The sequence below is a fragment of the Poecilia latipinna genome, unplaced genomic scaffold, assembly GCF_001443285.1.
Source record: "Poecilia latipinna isolate Pla-1442-1.1 unplaced genomic scaffold, P_latipinna-1.0 Scaffold36, whole genome shotgun sequence".
NCBI lineage: Eukaryota > Metazoa > Chordata > Actinopteri > Cyprinodontiformes > Poeciliidae > Poecilia > Poecilia latipinna.
The window spans coordinates 1,114,052-1,138,678 of record NW_015112652.1 but is presented as its reverse complement, the minus strand read 5'-3'; the positions used below and the strand labels follow the sequence as shown (position 1 = coordinate 1,138,678).

The 24,627-nt window shown below is 39.0% G+C and overlaps 1 protein-coding gene across 9 annotated transcripts in view; it reads left to right on the top strand.

Moving 5' to 3' along the window:
• Nucleotides 1-24,627, top strand: part of magixb (MAGI family member, X-linked b) — a 79,302-nt gene that overhangs the window by 26,272 nt on the left and 28,403 nt on the right. For 5 of the 9 annotated variants that reach the window (XM_015044186.1, XM_015044158.1, XM_015044166.1 and 2 more), the window contains exons 2-6: nt 6,009-6,298; nt 12,540-12,656; nt 19,823-19,942; nt 22,028-22,192; nt 24,369-24,561. In XM_015044186.1, the coding sequence (XP_014899672.1) occupies nt 6,019-6,298; nt 12,540-12,656; nt 19,823-19,942; nt 22,028-22,192; nt 24,369-24,561 (875 nt within the window). In that variant the 5' untranslated portion in view covers nt 6,009-6,018. Of the gene's footprint in view, nt 1-5,567; nt 5,920-6,008; nt 6,299-12,539; nt 12,657-14,049; nt 14,276-19,822; nt 19,943-22,027; nt 22,193-24,368; nt 24,562-24,627 lie in introns of those variants that run through there. The other 4 variants (XM_015044176.1, XM_015044224.1, XM_015044193.1 and 1 more) reach the window with 4 other exon arrangements.

The following is a 24,627-nucleotide window of genomic DNA, read 5'->3' as shown; positions in this document are numbered from 1 at the left end:
TATATATATATATATATATATATATATATATATATATATATAGAGAGTACTCCAAAATGTGTTTTCTTGAACACATAACCCCATTAATGTGTTGCTTATATTTCATGTCAAATACTTAATGACAGCCATTATGGCATGTATTAAGTGTTGCTGTTTTAAGAGGAACATAGACTAGTCTTAGGTTCTAAAGTTTAAGTCAGTTTAAAAAACAGTTTCGTTGGATTTTTCAGGGGATCTAAGCTAAATTCACATTTTGCACCTTTTTATACTTTCATTTTGATTTCTACTGCTTCTGTCCAAGCGCTTCGAAAAAAGCACCCAGACTGATTTTTGGCAATAAGTTTTTTTGGTGTCTGGAAAATGAGCTGCTTCTATTGATGGGCACTGCCCCATCACCTAGCAACCCAAGCAGAGGTCCAGCACGTTAGTCAGCTGGTTTTACCATTGTGTGTGCTGTACAATGGCTGCTAGAAAAGACAAGAAGGCTCTACTAATCCTGTTCAAAGATGTACTGCTGTCTAATTGTGCATCTGTTTTCAGCCATTTCACATGCGAGTATAAACTTTGAGTTGGAGTCTTGGCCAGCAGCAGCTTATTTGGATTTAAAGTGACAAACATCTCAAAATAGGCTGAACTGACCAGACTGAAATTTCATCATCTAAATGATTTTGCAAAAAAAAAAAAAAAAAATGTGATGAACGTCTCTTTTTAGCCCATAAACCTATCCTAGCCTGTTTAAGGAAGCATAGGTCACCTTTAAACAATCTCATTCAATAAAAATGTTAACACTGTAGTTTAATTTAACATTTCCCAGCTGGTGCAGCAGATAGAAACCGGGACGTGTTGATGTAGCTGTGAATCTGCTCAAGCAGATTGTGATATCTTTCAACCTGAATGTGAAAATATGTTTTTCACATGTGGTAGACAGTCAATAATGGTTTTCTAACTAGACCTTTAAAGGTTGACACCCGATTCACTCAGAAGAAAAGCACATTGTTTATCGTTTCTCTTGCCACTTATCCCTCTTGTCCATATTTCCCCTATCACTCTCATCTCTGATTCAGTCTCATTTCTCAACCTTCTCATTAGTTTTTCTCCATTTCTCTCCCGTATTTCCCTCTGGCCAACCAATCCCTCCCATTCCTCATCCATTTCATCCTTTATTCAATCTCATTGCTCTTATCCTTATTGCTGTCCCCCATCCCTCTCATCCCTGTTCTCCTATTTAGTCTTATCTCACATCCCTAACATTTATCATTACTCTCTTACCTCATTCCTTATGCATTTCATCCTTCTCATTCTTATTTTCTCTTTCTTTTGATTTCATCCGCTCTTGTTATTACAGGTATTTTGTTCTCTGCTGTCTCCTTGTTCTCAAAATAGCATATAAATTAATAAACAAAGTAAAAAAAAAAAGGATAAATGCTTGGATTTTGACACAAACATCAACCTGTGAAATCTCTTTCTGGCTATAAAAATCAAACATAGATCATTGTCCGCATTATGAGATCTATATCACATTTAGAGCCAATCACATCTGTGCCTCACAGGAGCACAAGCACAGCTGTAGATCTTTTTTTTTTTTTATTTAAAGGAGCGTGAGTCAGCAAATAGAAGGTCATAATTTTACCCTGTCATCTTTTAAATGTCACACGTTTCCTTGTTACAGCAATACAGAAGCTAAGATTGTTTGGAGCTCAACGATCTGAGCTTCACAAAGCGCAGTATTTAAGAATGACAACTTATTGTCGTTGAATTAGAAGAGACATTGGTGAAACGAGCGTGCTCGGTCAGTTTGTGGCATCCGTCAATGTGGCGGGGACGAGTCCAGGTCTGTCTGTGGACCTGACAGGCTGCGGCTCATTAAACCCCCGTCAGACACCGGGAGGTCAAGACGACAGCAAAATCTCAGGCGAATGCATGTATGCATACCGCATCTGCAAAAATATGCACAGAGGCAGGAGAGGATAATACTCCAAACCAATCAGATGATTTATATTCCACATTTTAATCTGAATTGCTGACCAGTTCTGAGAAATCTTTAAACGGCGCACAAAGAGAATTACGTTGTTAAGGTTGAAGCCCAGGGGAGCATATTTGTCAGAACATGTCTCGACATTGCATGGTGAATTAAAGCGTGATTTAATTTGCTCTCGCTTATATTTTCCTCTTGTAGCAAGCAGTGCACCTGCAGGGTTACTCTGCTCTGTTTTAGGGCAGATGGCAGATTGGCTTCTGGGAAGCAGGATGACAATGTTGCTGCAGAAGGCTTCACAGTGGGGCAGACAGAGGAAGAATGGGGCCACAGTGTGGCATGGAGGATGTGATAAGAATAAAAACTTGTTTATTAGTGTTTTATTCCACTGTGCTTTAACAATAAACAAAGTATGACATGCATGTTTTTTTAATTTTTACTTTTCCTGCAGGGATTCCTGATGCAGCAGAACCTGCGTCTAGTTTTATTTCTGAGCTGCTCTTTTGCAAGGTCAATAAAATGAGTCGTATGCCAACCTCAGGCTGTGCCGTTCCTCTCCATCTCTCTTTGACCTTTGTGCTTCCGTTTTTCCTTTCCTCCCTCCCTATTCTCTTCGCATGTAAGATTCATATATGTCTATTAGTATTTTTTAATTGTTTTAAATGATTTCTCTTCCTTGTTTGCTGGTCAAATCACCTGGGATCTAATGTGTGTAGCAGAGAGGAGGGAGAGAGGATGGAGCAGGATCTCTGTCAGCTCCGCCTGTTGAAGGGCCAGTCAAGGGGAAAGGATTAGACACATTCTGTCCTTCTCACACATCGACTTATCAGGTCCACACTATTAGGCTACTCAAAGAGAGGCCTGTGTTTGAGTTGTGTTGCACAGCTGGTTAAAATAAAGGGTTAGGATAAAAGAAACATTTATTTCATATTACAATACAGAAAATTGCATCTTATAGGTTTTACAGAAGGGAAAGGAATGTTTTTAGAAGCAGATACGTCATTTTAAAATATACTAAAACAGATAAGAACTGACAGAGTGTGAAAATTTTAACACATAAAAATTTAACACTAATATTTTACATATTTTTGCATGTTTTTCCATTTGGGTCTCTACTGATTCTAAAAACAAGCCAAGCACTTAAAAAAACACCCCGACATTTTGTTGGAAATAAGTTAATGTTTTTGGTGCCTGGAAAGTGAGCTGTTTCAAAAATCTTCCAAATGTAATGTCACAAATCAGCAGGCACTGGCCGTTACCTAGCAACCCCAGAAGAGTTCCGCCTGTTACCTAGCAACTCCAGAAGAGTTCCGCCTGTTACCTAGCGACTCCAGAAGAGTTCTGCCTGTTACCTAGCAACCTAAGCTGAGGTCCAGCATGTTTGGCCAGCTGATCTTACTGCTGTATGTGTGTTATTGCTGAATTATCATCCAGAAACCACTTTCTGCATTCTTGTTGCTTGTGCAGGATGCTGTACTAATGCTTTTCAAAGGATGTATAATTATCTGTTTGCAGCCATTTTCATGTGCAAGTGCAAATGCTGAGTTGGGGGACGTGGCCAGTTGCATTTTATTTGGATATAAAGTGACAAGATGCCCATAAACTAATATTATTTTAGAAAATATCTATTAAAAAAAACTCAAACAGGCTTTTATTTAAGTAATTCATTTGTTGAGTTGATCTGAATTTTAAGTTGAAATAAATAGAAACTTTAAACATGCTTGTCACACAAGATTGTAGTTCTTGGGTGGGTCATTATCACTCTGGACCCCCCCCCACCCCCCAAAAAAAAGATTTTCCAATAATTAAATCTTCAAAACAGAAAACTCAATTCATAGATTAAGTTGATTTATTACCCGGCCCTTTGCCAGAATTTATTTTTCTTTTGAACTACAATTTTTTGTCAGAAGGTTTAATTTACTGCTGTGGTTGTACTTTCACCACAGTGCACTTTTAAATCCCTTGGATGAGTGTCAGTTTGTTAAGTCTCCAAACTTCTAGTCACAGTTAGCAGTTTATTTTCCCTCTTTCTGGACAATTACACATAAATCTTATTATTTTTAACTCACGACTGAGCTGCCCTCAATACTTTGCCTTGCACATCCTTTGTCATGCATTAATGCCCAGGTTCAGCGTTCCATGCACAGCCTGGTCACAGCTTTCAGCTGCAGGCTCAGTTTTTTTTTTATTTATTTTTTTACATTTTTCACAATTATTGTCATGTTAATTATAGCTCACAGTCATATAAATAAACAGTAAAAAAATTATGACTTATTTTTAACTTTTATGCTGCCTTTCTTCAACATAGCCTCTAATTAATGATAATTTATAATAATAAACTGTCTTTCTCCTTCTGTTTGTAATGCAGCTGAGTGCAAAAGTAGAGTCAATTTTTCTGTTTCCCCCCCACATTTCACAGCATTCCTTCAATTATGAACTTTTTCTACCTTTTCTTCGATGCGCCGTGTTTGCCTTTTTGATCTGCGACCACGTTTGTTCGTTTGTGTTAAGGTGACAGGGCTCCTCTGATCACGTCAGAGGAACATCGTCTGTTGTTTTGCATCAGAGCTGTCACATCACGGCCAACTCAAACAGATCTTCACCGTGTCAGCCACGTCTACAGCCTCTCAAGCTCGCAGCTGCTCTTCAGGAGCCACATTTCAGCAGATTTCTGCCACTTTACTTTCTAACTTCTCACCTCAAAAGTGAGATCCTACAGCATTTTTTGCAAATGTAAATGAAAACAGATAATGGTGTGAAGAGTTAAAACACTTAAAAGTTTGGCTAGCAAAGATAATCACTTAAAAAAAGCTATTTTTACTGCATTGTGAGCTTCTTTCATCTGAAATGTTGAGAACAGACACTGCTACTAAAAACATGAAAGTGACTTATTAAGCAAATTTTCCAGATTTGGTAACATTTATTTGATGGTGTGTGCATAAGTCTAACATGACACTGCCTCAAACATGACATAGCACTTATCATGAACATGAAGGAGCCTTTGTGAATGTCTATAACTGTTGTCATGAAGTGTCATTTGGTAAATAATGACACTTTCAATGCAAAGTTGCTTTAAAGGTTGTCTTAAAAGTCGATTAAATGTGCCAACTTTGCATTATTTTGTAAATAATGACACTTTAATGCAAAGCTGGCACTTTTAATAGACTTTCAATGCAACTTTTAAAGCAACTAAAAAATAAAGTAAGATGGCCACCGTAAGAAAGGTTTACAGTATTCAATTATTCCGCATGAACTGATCAGTACATCATTGCGAGAAAACGCAGAACTATTGCGCAAAAGAAGAAAAATCCTTCATATCCCCTAGGGAGCTCCGTAATTTTTATTGGCGGTTGGCAAAAAATGTTAGCAGATTAAAATCTCACTTCACAATCTGTGGTTTAGCCTCTTGATTTTGATTCCCACCTGTACATTTTCTACCGAGCCAATCAGCGAACAGAAGAAGTTGTGAACGATGACGTCAATTTTCTGCCTGTTTTTAGGATTGTAGTCTTAGCAATAGCAGCGGTGGCAATTAGCTGAATTAAGCTAAGTGGAAATGTGTGTGCGTAGATTCCTGAAATGTTAACAGATTTTTCCCATGTGACCGTAAACACGCAGGAATATGCGCCAGTTCCTGTCCTGCCTGTTTACATGTAAACATAATGTCAGTCTACAGCCAACGGTGTGAACATGAGGGAAAGTCTCTGATTCTTGCGGCTGCAGAACATGTTCCGGAGGCCGTTATGTGTTTGCATAAAACAAAGACGTAGTTCCCATGTGACGTTATTCCTGAATTTCAAGTCCAGCACCCTCTTATCTGAAATATCCCAGGCATTAAACGTCGGGATTATTCATGACTTTTGCACCTTCTGATGTGAAATGGTGCAGCTCTCCAGACGGAAGACGCCGACAAGTAGCAAAGGTTACATTACTGAAAATCACAGGTTATTTCCCTCGCTTGTTATGTAATTGACAGCCTGACACTTTCTGCTAACGCTGCATTTCCCTCTCTCTTTTTTATATTCCTCTCCAGCTCATTTGCCATGTCTAAGACAGCGGTGAAGAAACTGCACTGGCGGTCCAATGTGCAGGATACCTTCGTCCCCTTGCTTGGCGCGTCCGGAGAGCTGGGAGTCGCGGTTGGTGGCGGAGCAGATTATGGAGAGTTTCCTTTCGTCACGTCGGCTCCCGGCGGCGGCCTCACAGTGGGAGACATCATCCTGGAGATCGGGGGAACTCCGGTACTGGGGATGACTTTAGGAGATGTTCGAGGAGTCCTCAACTCCTGCCCCCATCCTATCCGTATCAAAACTGTTTCACCAGGTATGATTCTAGTTTTGAGTACAAATAAAATTCAGGTGATATTTTTCAATGGTTTGCCGTTTGTGAAGTTACACAGTAAAAAGAATTAACAGCAATATTTTTGGTTTATTTAGCGCAGGGATCTGCAACCTCTGGCTCTTTGGACTTTCCACAATGACTCTTAAGAACTTAAAAATGATAAAGAACCAGCTATTATTATTAAATATAGATAATAGATATAAAACAAATGCATGTCAGCTTATTTCGTGGAAGAATTGCATTGAATTTCCACAACAAAATGACACTAAATTACTTTAAAAAAATTTTTTTTCTTGTTATTAGGTTAGCAAATATGCGCTTTTATTTATTTGAAATCAAACCAATCAATCAAGTTTATTCGTATAGCATATTTCAGCAGTTGAAAGTGCTTTACAACATAAAAACACAAAATTAAAAAGTCATAAAAACACCAAACAGTCGACAAGTGAGAAACCAGTGACAAACATTATCAAATCATCATTAAAATAATTAATACACTTCCAATACATTGGTCGGTATTTCATTGATTATGTTTCAAAAACAATTCTAAACAGGCTTAGTCTAGGGGGGCGTTTACACGACAATGATTCAACAAAAACGGAATTTTTGTTCCCCCCCTGGACTGGAAGCTGTTTGTTGTTTTTACCTTGGAATGGCCAACAGTCTGTTATTCCTGTATCAATTTGATACAATAGGAGCTTCCGCACTTCCCATATCCGTGTCCTCTGTCACCTTTTTCAGCAGTTAAAACAGTTTAATCAGTTAAGTCGTAACCTGTTTTTCCGAGCCGCCTTCAAACGCAACATTAACGCTGAGATGCTCGCGCCGGATTTACACCTGTGCGGGAGCGAAGTAGACCTGCTGCTGCTGCGCAGGTGTGTTAGAATCATGGCAGCAAACCAGCAAAACGCAAAGAACTTTTCACAGTTTTTCCCCCAAACTAACCGACTGAGTTGAGTAAAGCTGTTGGATGCAGGTAATGATAGCTAAAAGATGACTAGCTAATATCAATACAGCACGTTAAGCTTGTCAACAAGTAGCCTGTATGCTATTGATGTTGTTGTCTATGTTCAGCTACGTAGACTCATTTTGCCCCCCCAAAATAAGTCGATGTCCCCCTGTTAAACTAGTCTGGAGCCGGGGCTGGTCCGTAGTTCTCTAGATAAGAGCGCTGAACAAGCAGCCGTGTATTTTGCCACCTGGGCGGTGCGGAGCGGTGAAGAGACGCTGAGGCAACTGTATCTGATGGGGAAACACGAATTGTAGTAACAGCAGCATTGTGAGTAGTTTCTTCTTCTGTGGATTGTAGGAAGCAGCTATGTTTTGCGTCATACTAAGGATGAGCTGGGGATTCTCTGGAAGAAAAGATTAATTTTCTCTGTTTACACAACTACCGACATCGGTACGTTTCAGAAACATCGCACTCTGGAACCCGTTTTCAATCTGTGCCGTTGTCAGAGAAAACATTCGGTGGTTTCGTGTAAATGTACAGTACAAACGCAACAAAACTCTTCCGTTTTCACCCGAAATCGTTGTTGTCTAAACGAGGCCCTAAAGGAACTCAGTGTTTCGGCTGTTTTGCAGTTTTCTGGAAGTTTGTTCCAGATTTGTGGTGCATAGAAGCTGAATGCTGCTTCTCCATGTCTGGTTCTGGTTCTGGTACTGCTCTGCATCCCCAGAACCAGAAGACCTGAGTGGTCTGGAAGGTTGCTATGACAACAGCAGATCTTCAATACATTATAATGCTAAGCTGTTCAGTGATTTACAAACTAACAACAGTTCTGCTGAGCTACAGGGAGCATATGAAGTCTAAAAAAATAAAATAAAATTCAGCCTAAATTAATTTGAAATGAGTTTAATTTATAGTAACTCTGTCCAGTCACATAGTCAAATCCAGAACCAATTACATTCTTTGCAGTTTAATCCCAATTATAATCCAGTGCAGTCAGAAACAGTTGTCCTTTGATGCCAGCTGGGAAGAAGGGAGTCACTGAATTTGTAGCTTCTAAACATCTGTGACGCATAAATTTATTGACTTTGAAAACTACTATTCTTTACTCATATTGGCATAAATAAACTTTTATGCACTTATATACGGCTTAATTTGGTGCTGCCTATTTTACAAACCTACTGTGAATGTGTCATTTCACACCAAAATAGTCTGATGCACAGAGGCTGTTTACTTTCAGCTCTATTTTCCTTTTTCACACTCGCAAGAGCCAAATCTGCTGCTTGTAGCATTTCACTGCCAACTTGTCAGTGACTCTGTGTTTGAGCGTGCATGTCAAGTAAGCTGGTCAATATTTGGGTTGTCTCCACAATCAGTGATGACACATGACAAAGGGCTTTGCAATATGGTTTTCTGTCAACCACAAGAGGCCTTGATGTTGTGATTCGGGGGCCTGAGACATGGATATCTTTGTTGGCTCTGAACAGGGTAATATGTCACCTGACCGTGGCTCCCTGTGGCCTTGGCTTGTTTGATTGATAGCTGATTTGGACACAAGGGTATAAATGGGCACCTTTGCTCCTGGTGCCTCTGCTGCTGGTGGAGATCCATTATCAGCTGTGAAGCCTTCCTGGCCATCCCCGGGCAGCTTGACTGCATGCAACCTGGACAGTGATGGATGTGCTGCTGCTCTGGGTCGGTGTGGCACACCTCCTCCTCCCACTCTCTCTAGGACTATTACTACTACTACAACTCCCTCTGCCCCAGCTTTCAAATACAGGACACCAAGATGGGCTCCCCAGACTCAGGAAGCACAAATAGCAGCGATGCCTTGATGCTCACAAACTGGGAAATTTAAAAAGAGTCTTTAGGACAGAACAGACTTTAAGCTACATATAAAGCTGTCATTGTTTGGGGCGGTGTGTTTACACTGCAAAAACACAAAATCATACCAAGTATTTCTAGTACATTTGAAGTAAGAGAAAACAAACTTACAAGCAACTTTTCAGCAAAATATAGCAGCTTGTTTTAAGTCAATAATTCCTTAATTGTGATAGAAAAATGACTAGTTCCACTGGCGGATTATTTAACTTAGAATATGGGAAATTTTTTGTTATATTTCAGTGGAAGATTTCAATAAAATCCATCAATAAAATAACTAATTCCTTGATATAGATGGAAAATATCAATATTTTCCATCAATATCCATTAATAATTTCTTAATATTGCTAAAAGTCACTTGTAACAAGTAATTTTTCCCATTAGTGAAATAAACTGCCAGTGGAAGTAACACTTTCTCATCAATATTAAGGAATTACTGACTTAAAACAAGCTTCTATGTCTTGCTGAAACGTTACTTTTAATTTAGTTTTGTCTTATTTCAAGTTTACGAAGATATTTGGACCAGAAGCTACACCAAAAATAGTTGAGATTTATTTGGTTTTTTGAAGTGAATTGTTAAAACTTAAAATTATTACTGACAGAATTTTCTTACGCTGGAAAACGGGGAGACCCATTATGCAAGTTTCACATTTTGCACGTTATTTTACTTCCATTTGGTTCTCTACTGCTTCTAAAAACAAATGTGTAGAAAAACAAAACAAAAACAGACAGTTTTTGGCAATAAGTTAAATATTTTTTGTTGTCTGGGAACCAAGCCGTTTCAAAAATCTCCGGAATGTAAACCACAAATCAGTGGAGCCCAGTCCGTTACCTAGCAACCTCAGCAAAGCCCAGCCTGTTACCAAGCAACCCAAACAGAGTTCCAGCACTTTTGGAGAAATGGTTTTGCTGCTGTTTTGCTGCTGTTTTGCTGTACAATGGCTGCTGGAAAAGACAAGTGTTTTGTTGTTGACTTACCACTTGCTGAAATCTTGAAGAAGTTGGAGGCTTCGAGTTTTCCAAGACGTACGGTTGTATAATTGCACAACTGTTGACAGCCATTTTGACATGTGAGTGTAAACGTTGATTTATGGGGCGTGGCCATCAAATTATTTGGATTTAAAGTGACAAGAGGCCCTAAGACAGCTCATCCTGAGAGGAGCTCAAAATAGGCAGAACTGACGAGACTAAAGTCTTATCATTTAAGAATAATTTTGTGCAAAACCTGTAATGAACGTGTTTTGTATAACCCATACCTATCCCAACCTGATCAGGGAAGTATAATAGATCACATTTATTGCAACTTTACATCACATGTTTTAGATTTATAGTCCCAAACATATTTGAAAACTTATTTTTATGCCACTTTGTTTTGTGCTACCTCCTAAAATCCCAATGAAATACATTGAAGTTTATGGATATACTGTGATGATACAGGGAAGTTTCAGGAGGTTTGGCTCTGTAATCCAAGCGCAGTTGGCTCATTGAGTCAAAGAGCAAATTTTCAGGCCTGAACAGACTAGAAAACATAACATGTTGAACAAAAGCCCATAATTTCTCCCTAAAGGCAACAGACGAGATTAAATCCTCCATTACAGGCAGCCTCCATATGTGACCATTCATACTTACATGCAGCTAACCGCCAGACATGAAGTTGAATCCTTTGATATTTTTAAAATCGGTCTGTTACTGGGTAGAGCTAGTGTAACAGACAGGAGGGTGGGGGGTGTCAGAGGTGTCAGGGGTGCAGACAGACAGGCGGATGCCTGCAGGGGTCTCACCAACAGAGTTGTCGTCTGTGAGGGTGACAAGTGAAGATGTGTTCAGCCCATCAATAACAGGAAGCGGGCCGTCATCAGACGCTGTAAAGCTCTGGAGATGTTATTAAGAGATCATAGAAAGGAAACGGAGTCCTGCTGATCCACTCCGACTCCTTCCTATGTCTCCATTAACCTCTGTTTTCTCTATTTTTGTACATGAAGGAGACTCGGTTCACAGTCGGGTTAGATGCTTAGTGAGGTGTTAGTGTCAGTGTTAGGTCATAAGACATTGTTTTTAAATCCACCCTAGTAGCAGAAATGATTTGGACACAATCAAGCTAGGCATAGACGAGTTACCACCCTCAAAGTATAACTTTTATTTTTATTTGACCTTTTCTTTATACAGATTGTCTCATTGAGATCCAAGATATGATTTAGAAGAGAGACCCATTTCGATGAAATAAAACAAAAGATTACAAACACAGCAACAAAAAGAAATTAAGAAGTTTGACTCAATTAAATAAGCTAATAAAATATGAGCTAAGTTTCTTAAGAATTATAATGTGCTCAATAAGCATGTTAGTTTGAAAATTAAGTTTATTTGGTGTTTATGCTGTATTTTTGATTAAATCAGTGTAACAAAATCAGGGTAACGGAAAAGGATTGTGAAAGACAATGTATACATTTTTGTTTATTTGTCCTTATATTGTTCACTCAATGTCTCACACCTCATTCCTATTAGATAGATAAATAGGGCTGGACGATATGGCTGAAAAACCTATCATGATATAAGTGTTTCATATTGGTCGATATTGATAAGTATTGATTAGGTTTTATTGTTTTAATTATCTGAAATGCTGCCAAACTGGTGGCGAGACTGTTTCCTGTTTTATCCACAGTTTTCACTCCACTCCGTTGTTGTTTATTTTTAAAAGTTACGAGGCAAAGTGACGGAACCTTAAACTGCAGTTGCGCCAGTTACTCAACAAATTGTTGCTAGGCAACCAAAGAGTGAGTGAGTTGCTAGGCAACCAAAGAGTGAGTGAGTTGCTAGGCAACCAAAGAGTGAGTGAGTTAATTCCACCAACCGAAGTTCAGTGAATAGTCCATATATTGAATATTCTATCAGATTTATTATCTGTTGATATTGATTATATGTCTATCGCAATTCTTATGCTATTTATCTGTGTATTTATTTAATATATTTCATATTTAGCTGTTTTTAAATCACTTACAATATGACACTTCTGTATATATTTTTATACATTTTATATTGCGTATGGTTACATTTGAATTGACCAGTATTCAACACTTTGGATGGAGTAGCTATCAATAAAGTATATTCTGTTCTTTCCTCTTCTATTGATTCTATTGTTCATCCTTAGTAGATGGATAAATAGATGCTTCCCACCATGCATTGAAATTCACATTACAGCTCCATAAAACAAGATTGCTTATGGCAATAAACAACTCACAATTAAATCACAATAAACAATATAAAATACCTAAAAGTTACGCACCTAATAAAATATAAATTGCATGAGAAACAACTTAAGAAACTCTGCTAATTTGTAGCTTTTAGTTCTGGTTCCTCCTCTTTACGCTGTTCGTGTTTTGTTTGCCCTCCCCTCAGGCTCCACATTGTGCAAAGATCTCAGGTTATATCTGAGTAAGTGCTTCACACCCGGCTCAGTGGACAGCCAGCTTCAGCAGGTCATCAGAGAGAACCTCTACCTCCGAGCCGTACCCTGTGAGTCTCTCTCTCTCTCCATAATTTCTTCGTAAATCTCCGATCTTTCTTCGCCCACTGCTGGTTTGTGTCCTTTATGTCTCCTCTGCATACATTTACACCTCTCATGTGATGTCATCTGTCAGCTCACGTCAGTTTAAGGCTAATATTAAATCGACTTCAACCTGGCTTATGTTCATAATTTAGCCAAGCGTGTCTCTTCGTTTTCATTACCGGCCTCATTAATTCTGTGACAACGTATCTCCTGTTGCCGTCACGTGAATATCCTGGTGCTAATTAGTACTTAAGCATGCAGAACTGTTTTCCTCACTTCCTCATGTCGAAGCATGCTCCCGCTAGGTGATTTGATTTACTGAATAATTCAACTTTGCACGTGAAATGGTCAGTTTTAATTAAATTAAATGAAAATTTAAGTAAAAGGCAACCAGTTTGGGCAGCCAGTATTGCCACAACACGGTTTATTTTGTGTTGTGCATTGACCCAATCGCTTCACTGCTCCAGGCAGTTTGACCAGGTGCTGCTAAATCTGAGGGTAGTTGTCTGAAACAGGTTCTTCTAGTTTTTTTATTTATTCATTTTGATCCTGCACAAGCAATTTCATTTTGATTATAATGAATAAAAGCATGCAGAGTGGCAGCCAAAGGCAGCTAGTAGTTGTACATCTGTTGCTATCTTAATCCCCTCCATGGTGACGTCACTGCGAACGGCTGCAGGATGTAACAGCTGACTCTTCTGACTCTGGAATCGCAATTTGCTTTTTTCCTAATGTCATTTTCTGCCTTGTTTTGTGTTTTTTAATTTTGCTTTTTACAAGCGGTGATGCAGAGGACACCACCCATCACTGTTCTCTCTCTCTGTGTGTGTGTGTGTGTGTAGTCTTAACCTTGTCGTAGGACTGTGGAGTTGCTGTTAATCTCTCCTTTAGTCCAGGAAGTAGGTCAAATGGCACAGTCTGCCGCCACGCCACACAACTCACCCGCCGACAGAACAAAGAGCGGTCCAGAACGCACAAGACGGCGTGAGAGAGCCGCACTTTATCTCTCAAATTGAAGTTTAATTGCAATTTTAACTGTTTTTCATCTTATTACCACGCTTTGCATCTACAAGTGGCTGCTCAGGGACGGCGCAATCCAAATTAACTCCGCCGCTCTCTGCTTTTTTTTTTTTAATAATTAAAATGAGCAAATCAGATGAAGGCGAGCCAGAGAAGGATTTAAGGAAGCAGTGCCCTGATTTTAATTATTGATATAAAAAAAAAAAAGTTGTTTAATCCGTCTTGCTTTATTGTTGGGAAACTTTACGAACTTCCTGCCATCTCTGGGCGTTTTAATTTAGTAAGAGTGACAACGAGGCAGGCTCGGCCCCCTGGGTGTGTAATCCCCTGATCTCCTGAAGATGACACAGTAAGATGCTGTTGTTCTGCTCGCACCGGCGCAGCCTGGTCCCCACGCAGCACAGCCAGCATCACTTCTCATTTCAGACCATACAGGTTTATTTTTTCCCTCTGCCGCTTGTATTGTTTTCCTTTTTCCCCCTGAATGAGGCAGCTGTGTTTAACAGGAGCGAAAAGCTGAGGAGTTTTCATCAGTGGCTCATTGTGGCCCCCTTCAGGAACATAAGTACGTTTTCCTGCTTTCTTTCTTCACTTGCAATTCTAGTTATTTATTTGGTGCAGTTTGAGTTTTTAAAATAGGAACAACCTTAGAAATAGTTTAAATTCAATTAGGTGTTTTCAAGGTTTGAAAAGTTCTTAATATGTGTAAAAAGTCCTTCAAAGTGATTCATATTCAAACTGAACAGTTTTTTAATAAAGTGGAATATAACGTTTGATTAACAGCCTAAATTTGGAAAATGTTATTTGCAGTTAAAACCAGATATTTTCATAAATCTATAAAAGGGCATATATTTTTTTGACTGCTTGAAGTTAAATCAGACTAAACTGTTCTTGTTAGATAATATAATATAATATAATATAATATAATGTTAGATATAATTACTAAAATTATTTCTATTTGCTAAACTTGAGAAAAAATTAAATTAGTGTTTTGTTCTCGGACCAGTAGGATGCATGCGAGACATTAAAAAGCATAAAGTTTTGTTGTATTTTAGTTTATTTTGTCCTTGCTATGTAGAATATTATAGTAAGACATTATAAACAGCAATAAATGTTATATAATAGTCAGTTAAAACTGGCTTTTTAGTTAGTTTGTGCTGTTTTTATTTCTAAAGTCTGGGGTTGGAAAACTTTTTGAAAAGTGCTTGGCAAAGTGTTTAGGCCATCAGATCACATATTTTGTTTATTTAAAGGTTTTTTTTTCTCTTTTTGTAAATCTTGCTTCATGCTGTTGTTTTAGAGTAATTCAGGCATCGTTTGATGAGATGATGTTGTTCGATATTGAAGTTGGCACTAATGCAAGAAATAACATTACAAAGGCTCATTTGGGAAGGCAGTTCGTAAAAATGGAAATGAACGACAGAAATAAGTAAATGCACGCTGGAGTATCAATAATCTGCAGAGAGGAATTAAATTAAAAGCTAACGTCAGTCAGAGCCAAAGTGACGTCGCTCTAATGGACTTGTGTGCTAATGCTGAGGCAGACTGTGTGGTACTGGGAGGCAGGGACTGGTTTCCAATGTTAGTATCAGTAATCCCACTATGAAGTCTGTTAAGCTTCCAGCTGCAGGCTAGGCCACTGAGCCAATAGAGACGCTAATTTACTGTTTTAGAGACCGAAAATCTGACCTTACAACGTCGTTTCCAGACTCTCAGACAAGATCAGCACGAATGTTTTGGGAACAGGTATTTTTTACTCCATTTGCACCTGCTGTTCTTAACCCAACAGGGTTTTAAGGAGGAATGACTCATATTTCTAAATGACTCGATTCGATTGGGGAGCAAAGATGCAACATTTGTTACATTTTCAGCTGCTACATTTTGCTTTCACACTGCACTGTATCGAACTGAACCAAACGTTTGAGAAACCTGTTCCCCTCCTCGCCTGTGGTGGCGCTGCTCCGGGGACTGCTGAAGAAACCAACATGAAAACCTCTGAAGAAGACACTTTCTTCTCAAAATGTAAACAAAAGTGGAGAATCATCAGATTGTTGCAGGATTTCTCTTTTGTCTTTGGTAAAACACGACGAGTCATTTCTCCCACTAGTGTTGTAATGTCGGGTTTGTTTTGATTGTAATTACCCACAATGCCCTGCTTTTTATATGCTGCTTCTGACTTTTGGACTGGTTTCCGGTCCATTCACGTTTATTCAAACCGCAACAGAGTTCACTTCCACCGAACCGAGACCAAATGTTTGCAAATATGTTGCAGTTGTCAGAGCTCTTAGTTTTAAAAAATATTCCATCCACTTCTTTAAATTGTAAGCTCATTGAGATGGAAAGAGTTGGATGTTTGAAATAAAACTGACTGATTTCTGATCATTTAAAAGCTCTCTGAGGACCATAATGTTAAAAAGAGCCTTTGTTTTGCACAATGAGACTTTAAGTGTAAATTTCAAAGTGCTACAAATGACAATAAAATCACTAACAATAAAGACTCCTTTAAAGTTCTATAAGATCTTAAGAATAAGAATATTCTCAGTTCTCTTTTTAACGAAACGTTTGGATAAGATTATTCCTGTAAGATGTAAAATATTATTTCGGCAGCAGTTTCAATTATTGATGTTTTTCTGACTAAATGGAAAAAAATCAAACCTGTATTTAAAATTAACTACCAATAAAACTGGGGTGTTGTTACACAGTGAGAATATGGGGTTGTGCCTCGACTAAGATGAAATTCAGAGTACATTATAAACCTCTTTTCTCTCTTCACTCAGAGGATTTTTTGCGGGTTTCTGCTGCTTCGTTACCCCTTTGTTTTACTTTCCCATCCATTCTTTCATAATCACAGTTTGAGTTTTGCAGATGTGCCCTTGGATGATTCAGAGCCAAAGTCTCGGTCTGAAGGCTGCTGTGCCTTCATCTCCTCCATGAAAGACGTTTCTAATCATCTGACTCAGAGATAAGAAACATCATCATTCAACTTATCCTAATGTTCTCCCTGCGGCGTGTCCGCCGGCCCGTCTGTGGCCTTTTAGTCAGCACAGGGTTGGTTGTTTTTGCTTTTTGTGTGCGGCTGATCCTGGCAGACAGTCGGAGACGGTTCTTTGTAATTACCTCTTCAATCCCTTCCTCACCCGTGTTGCAAGGGATCAGAGAGTGTGGCGCCTACAGGGACAGGCGGGGAAGAAGATGTCAATAATCCATTCTGTCCCCCCACTGACATGTCATATATATATATATATATATATATATATATATATAAATATAAAACTCCAAGGAGGGTGCATGGATAATGATTCCCTGCCTCGCACCATATCAGCTGGAGAGATACTGTGTGTCCTGAGGGAAGGAGAAGAATTACACACAAGTTTGTTATCAGATCTTTAATTAGACACAAACACTTGCAGTGTTAGTTATTTTTTGGGGGGTTAAATTTGAGTTGCACATTATTAGAGGGGTAAATATATTTTTAGAAACAAGAGGTGCAGGAATTATATGAGATGAACATGAACAGGAATCTGCAAAAACACAAAATATTACCAACTACTTTTGGTCTTGTTTTTATAGTGTAAATGTCTGATTACATGGGAAATAAAGCGAAACTAACACTGGACCTGTCGCAGTAAACAATAAATAAATTAGTCGCATGATAAATTGAAATAATATGTATGATTTATTGTTTTTCTATCAAAAGCTGGGTGACAAACATCTTTAATCAGGTGTTTTGGTCTCAACTAGACCTTTTTTGAAGGACAGTTTTGTTTACAAAGAGTTCATAATTAATTTCATTTGTTGTCTCTGTTGTTTTGTTTATTTATTTTGGATATTCAAAATGTCTTCCGGTTCCAGTGTGATCTGATGATCTATTCAATTCACAGGCTTTTATGGATTGATATATTATTGGAAAAATGAACTGCAAAGCATGAATGAATTGATATTTTTACCTACATGAATTGCAGAGTGGGAATTTGACAAGATAACCTAGTGCTCTCTTATCTGGGCCTTTACTTTATTTTGCTTTATTTATATAGCACATTTTTAGCAACAAGGCAGTTCAAAATGCTTTACATGAAACAAAGCAATAAAACCAAAAGGAAAAGTAATAAACTAAAAAGTATGAATGTTGGTTGGTTCTCCATGTTTCATTCTAGTTCAGGGTTGTTAGTATAAAACTAAATGTTGGTTCCAGTTGTTCTGGGTTGCTAAGTAGATGGTACTTTCTAAGTTTGTTCTACAGGTAGGTAAGGACATTTCATTTTTATTTCACAAAAATAGTAAATATCGTCAGCGCTTTGCAGTTCATTTTTTCCAATTAAATATCTAAGTTATCTGGGCTTATAATTACCAAGTTCCCACTTGACAATCAGTGTAAGTAAAAATATTATGCTAGGAAGTGCTGGTGCTACCTTTCAACCAGGAGTGCACCAATTGCAGTTTTCTGGCCGATCACTGATTACCAATCTTTGAAAAAGCTTAACCTGCCGATTCTGATTTTGGCCAATACAAATTTTTTTTGTCGGAAATGTTGCTCGATATAGCTGGAAAGTTGAGTTAACAACAGTGGGTCACTATTGTTAAGTGTAAACGTGCAGAAATAACTTGGTGGGCTGAAACATTTCTCGCCGGACGGCAAAAGAGGACGGTGGTTGATTCCTAGACCTTTGCCAAGCTAGATAAGATCGGTGGATAAGATGGGCTTCGTATGTAAAAATCGGCCGATCACCGATCTTCCAAAGTTAAGGAAATTGGTGCACCCCTACATTCAACCCAGAGCCACCGTGTGGCTCACTTTGAGTCCACATGTGCTTCTGTATCAAATAATATTGATGCTGTTTTGTTTGTGCTTTTGACTAAACATCATTGACTAAATCCTGTAATGTGAAAATCTGTGGAAATGTTTGAGGCAGGAAGCATCCTCATATCAAAGCGCTGGGCAAATTTAACTCAGGCTTGTGGAGGTTTTGGCGAGAAACGGGGTACGAGTGCTGGGCTAACCGCTGGCAGGAGCCCAGAGGGCAAACCGCCAGAGCTGATTGCAAAGTAAACACACTTTGTGCTGCAGAGGGAACAGGACAGAGTGATGGAGGAGCTGCCCAGAGTTTGGAGTCTGCTACCTGTGAGAGCTAGCTGCAGTGTGTGAAAACTGTTTCCCGTCTTAAGCGTGTGTGTGTGTGTGTGTGTGTGTGTGTTGCATGCTCAGTGCAGTCCTGCATGTGTCATTGTGGCTGCGAGAGCTGCTCCCAGGACAGCAGTGCATTAATCACAGGTTTTATAGGGTAGCCGGGTGTGACTTCATCCTGCTGGACACACACACACATATACACACACACACACACACGCAGACAGACGTCACATGTGGTCTTCCCGGGGAAGGACGGAGATTTGTCTTTACTTTGGAGTGATTCAGTCTGAAGGAAAGGCAGGATGTGTCTCAAGGTCACGATGGTTGCTCTCCATTTCCAATTTGCAAATTAAAACGACTCCAGTAGCTTAATGGGAAACATAAAAATATGACACATTTCACACTGCATGCCTGTGCTTGCACACAGCTGTGTGGAGATGTGCAGTGTTGACATGAAGCGGTGAAGAAAAGATCCTGTGTTGTGCAGGATGCCTCACCCTCGCCGCTTTCTTCCAGGCCAAGGTCAATGTGAATTAATTATGATGACAGATAGTTGATCATCTAAGTGCTCCACCTTTGCAACGGTGATAGAAACACTTTAAGACTTTCCCAGCGTCTCATTAATATTTGATCCACTTCGTATCGATCTGTTCATAATGAGGAGGCCTTGGTAAATGCTTGCTATTATTACACAAAAGGGCAAAGTTTGGTTTAATAGTGGCTGCTCTGTTGAAAACGAATTAAAAAGCTGACTTTAAATAATGCCATTTTGGCTTAACTGAGTGTAATTTTTACATTTTTGCTTCATTTGTCAAAGCTTGATTTCTTATATTTTGCTGATCTGCAGATTGTCTGAACGCTGAGCTCAGATTGATGACCTTTGATTGGAGGAGAGGGGTTTGATTAACCGATACATCATCCATGTCACGGCTGATTTTATATGTAGCCTCATCGCTCTGATGTTTGACATTGTCTCCTTCATCACAGGTACGACCAGGCAGCCCAGAGACGGGGAAATCTCAGGGGTGGACTACAACTTTGTCTCCATTGAGGAGTTTTTCTCTTTGGAGGAGTCCGGAGCGCTGCTCGAGAGTGGGAAATTCAAAGGTTAGGGTAAAAACATCTGAAATTTTCTCTATTTCAACAACATTTAAAGATTACAGGGATTCAGATCCAAGGAAAATGGTATTTTGCTGAAACCACATTTAGAAAAATGGAGCAACAGTTAGCCAAAATATGATTTAACACAAGGGGAAGATATATATTTTGCAGATTAGATTTCTTCTTTATCAAATTAGCTTGATTTCCTCTTGTATTGCACTGCAAAGACAAAATCTTCCTGAGTTTTTTAGGCCTACACTGCAGAAATATTACCTAGTGTCCTAGTATTTTTGTCAAGTTTCTCGTGTAAATCATAGAAAACTTGAAATAAGACAAAACTAACTTAGAAGTAACATTTTAGTAAGATGTAGAGGGTTATTTTAATCCAATAATTCCTTAATATTGGTTAAAAAGTGCTTGTTCTATTGGCAGATTTAACTTATAACAAGACATTTTTCCCATGTTATAAGTAAATTTATCTGCCAATAGAGCAACTTCTTTTTAATCAATATTAAGGCATTATTGGCTTAAAACAAGGTCCTGTAAGTTAGTTTTGCTTTATTTAAATTTTATGAAGACATTTTTACTACAAACTAGGTCAAAAATACTTGGTCATATTCTGTGTTTTTGCAGTGAATACGGTAAATTTGATACTTCGCATCTATTAAATAACATAATCAGATTTAAAAATTTGAATTACCCCAGACTCCTAACCCTATTTCTCTCTGTACCATTAAGTGTTGTTAATTTTATTTTAAACACAATAACAAATGAGATTCACAGTCAGCAATTTCCAGCTAATCAAAACCCATTCGTCGGCGCATATTTCTGACATCAGGTGCTGCTCAGCTCACATTTCGGTTCTCCTGCGAGGGTCAGAGCCCTGCCTCTGATTAAAAACCTCTATACATTACCATCCATAATTTATGAGTTTAATGGGACCAATAAATGTCATCCTCACCTGCCTCACATCTGACATTGACATCCACATTGCCATCAGTGTCAGCAGTATCAGCCGCGCTGTAGCCTGCAGAAGCTGCAGTAAATGGTGACGGCTGGTGACCTTGCTGTTTAGCTCGCTAATCTAATATTTCCCCTCAACCCATTTGTATCCCTATGAGCCAAATGGGAGGAAGGTGGGGGTGGTACGGATAATGCCATTTTGTTTTTAGAGGCGGGAGCAGATGGCTATAACAAAAACAGTGTACCATCCCAGGGGATACATAATGTACGTGTAACACTTCTATGTTGGTCTCAGCTCCAGTAGGTTGATTTCAGGATAGACACACTCAAGTTTTCTGCATTTATTCAAACAAAAGAGGAAATCAAAAAATCAACCTAGCAGCTTCTGCCTCATAGATACAGACAGCAACAGAAAAAGTGGCAGCTAATTGTGATCGTATAGTGGTATTTAACATAGATTTACATTATTAATCCACATAACTAATCTCATCTTTAAAAGGCAGCTAGCAGTAGCAGTTAACAGTTGTAAAATTAACCATAGCTAAAATGTAAAACATTAATAACGATTAAAAACATATACAAAATGTGGCAAAATTGCTCAGGAAACACTGCATATGATTAAATTTGTCTAAAACATACGTTAAAATAGTACTTGTAAAGAAAACAGAGCAACAGAAAAAAGGGGGCGGAGCTGTCGGCTACTGGTCGCTATGGTAACCACCAACTGCCAAGGGCAGCGCAACAGAAAGTAATACGCTGATAAAAATGTCTGGAGAAACAACTACTTTACTAAACAAAATCTGTTCAAAGAATAAATAAACAAATTTTGACAAACTTCTCATCTTTACAGATGAGAAGTTTGAAGTTTCAAAGGTTTTTACCCTAACCTTTGAAAATAAAACCCTGTAACATACGTACGGGCTGTTCTGTTAAGTGTCGTGGATTCAAACCATTACGTTATGCCAGTTTCTTGTTTCTTAACCAGCTTTGATTTGCAACAATAGTTGATTTGTGAAGTTCTGTCCCAAAAGGATGTATATCAGCCCCAAAATATGTATTTTTACTACAGATTCATGTGCTTGTTTTAAAGCGAGGTTTCCTTGCTTTCCTTGCCCTTATTTATTACAGGGAATTACTACGGCACACCTCGTCCTGTTCACATAGGTCCAGAGAGTCCCCCCATCACCTACCAGGAACACCGTAACCTGCTCAGAAACTTCCGCACACGCAGCAAATCCCTCAGCAACCTGGAAAAGGCTGCAGACGAAGGCAGAAACGGCGAGGACGACTTAGGCAAGTGTTGCAAAGCTAAATTATGCCATAAGTACCACTGTAGAGAATACAGAAGCTAATCAAGGCTTCACTTTGCACAACTCGATAAGTTGGGTGTTCACAGCTCAAAAATATATAAGTGCAGAAGATATTGTTTGTTGCAAAGCTCTGCACAGTATCCAGTGTTCCTCTATCTATAGCTCGAGTCTCTGATCCCCAAATTAATCAATCATTAGCACAATTAGTATGCTGAAAAGTCTCGGTGGAGCTGTGGCCTCATTGATTGTTGGATCTCCTCCAAAGGAAGGTCGTTTTGTCTTAGGATCCCTAAAACAAGCAACGACTAAGCAGATAGGCTAGCATAAAAAGTGTGAGCCAAAGCAAAAAAAAAACAAAACAGTTAAATTATGGTCAGAAGCTAGACTTACTGGAATAAATGTATTAAATTCACCTTGCCAAGAAATAAATTCAAATATATTGAATTTTTGTCATCCAAAGAGCTTATAGTTATTTTTCCTTTGTGACAGAATCAGAAGCTGATTAATCATAAGTGTTGAAATAGATCCAGTTTTATAACTCTAGGAAAAAACAGTCAATACAGAAAAATTTCACTGGATGTGAAAATCTTGCTTTTAAAATACAATGAAAGTAAAAGCATGGTTAAAAAAATTCATGGGCAGCTACTAATGACTCAATAAATACCAGGATAAAGCAGTCCTGTAAGGTAAGGTAAGGTCATTTTATTTATATAGCACATTTTCAGCAACGAGGCAATTCAAAGTGCTGTAGTTCCTACACTGCAAAAAAACACAAAGTTTTACAAAGTATTTTAGTCTAGTGCAGGGGTGGAGTCAGGCTCGAGGGCCGTCTCCTGCAACTTTTAGGTGCGTCTCAACTTCAACACACCTGAGTCAAATAATGAGGTCGTTAGCAGGACTCTGGATAACTTGACTGCACTTGGGAGGTGATTCAGTTATTGGATTCAAGTGTGTTGGATCAGGCAGACACCTAAGAGTTGCAGGACACCGGCCCTCCAGGACCAGGATTGCCCATCCCTGGTCTAGTTTCTTGTGCAAATATCTTATTAGACTTGAAATAACCTTGTTTTAAGTCATTAACTTCATAATATTGTTTTAATATGTATTGGCTATTAAAAACAACTTCAGTCGCGCTTCTCAAGACTCCCGATCCCTCACTTCCATCATGGTGCCTCTAATAATTAAGTGACATAGTTGCAAACAGTCAATAATAATACACCTAAACAGAGAGAGGTTTGACTGACCCAAACACCAGGTCATGTTTGCAGGCAACAGTAGTCATCCCTCTGTTGTCAACTCAGTGATTTTCTTGGCACAATTGGTAATATTTCAGACAAAAAAATAATTTCTTAAAGATCTGTAATCGGCCAGAAAACTTAAATCTGTGCACCACTAATTATATTATAATATTTCTTGAAAATGGTCTCAAAACAACAATATTATCGTTTATCACAATAACCTCTGGGACAATATATCTTCTGACAAAATGTGTTATGGTGACAGCAGGCCTAATTATGAGTCAAGAAGAGCATATAGGGTGAAGTAAACAAAAGAAGAAGCATCACAGGGAGGTGGTTTGGCAGGGAGGGAGGGGAGGTTTGAAGCATTAAGCCAGACTGCTGCAGAAGGAGAGAGGGAGTTGGAGTGGGTGGAGAAAAATGCAGGCAGGCAGACGTCCAGATAATTACAAAGAAAGATAGCACTCCAAACAGTCAGGTAGGTTCGGCATGCAGTTGGGACCAGTGGGGGTGAATGCAGGACGGAGTCTGAAAAGAGAGTCGTCCAACACTCTGACCTCTGCTGAGTCATCTTTTCAAGTGTAACTTTGTGGGTGGATTGCTCGGCGGTACTTGTCATGTGCAGCAGGACTCTGGGTGCCCCCAGTGTCAGAGATCTCGCCGATCTGTGTTGGAGCTGAAAGCTGAAGGACAGCTACAAGGACAGTTAAGGGGGGGAAAATGCTGATTTTCATTCTGCTTGTTGTGTGACACGCATGGCCACACAGTCTTGTTCCTCAGTGGGTGGACAGAAGTGGCAGAGATGCTGACTCTCCATGAGTTGTCAGAACAAACATCAATACATTTTGCTTGCAGAGAAACTTTCTTGTTTTGTTGGATATGTAAATGTTTGTGTTTTAACTTTTATCGTTATCATTACAGGTGGCTCTGCAGGAGTAAGCATTCCTATTGGCCACCGGTCCCCCGGTCGGCCCCGGGCATCCAGCAGCGGAGTCGAGGGTCATGGCATAGAGAATGGGATCATCGGCAGCAGAAGAGGTGCCAGAATCAGAGGCATGATGCCCGATCACTGGGAGCAGGCGTTCAGTGACCCTGGAGAATCACTTTACATCGGGTAAGTGTTCAACCTGGCAAATAAAAGTCTAACAAATATTTATTTATGTTACCTGAGGAATTAGAC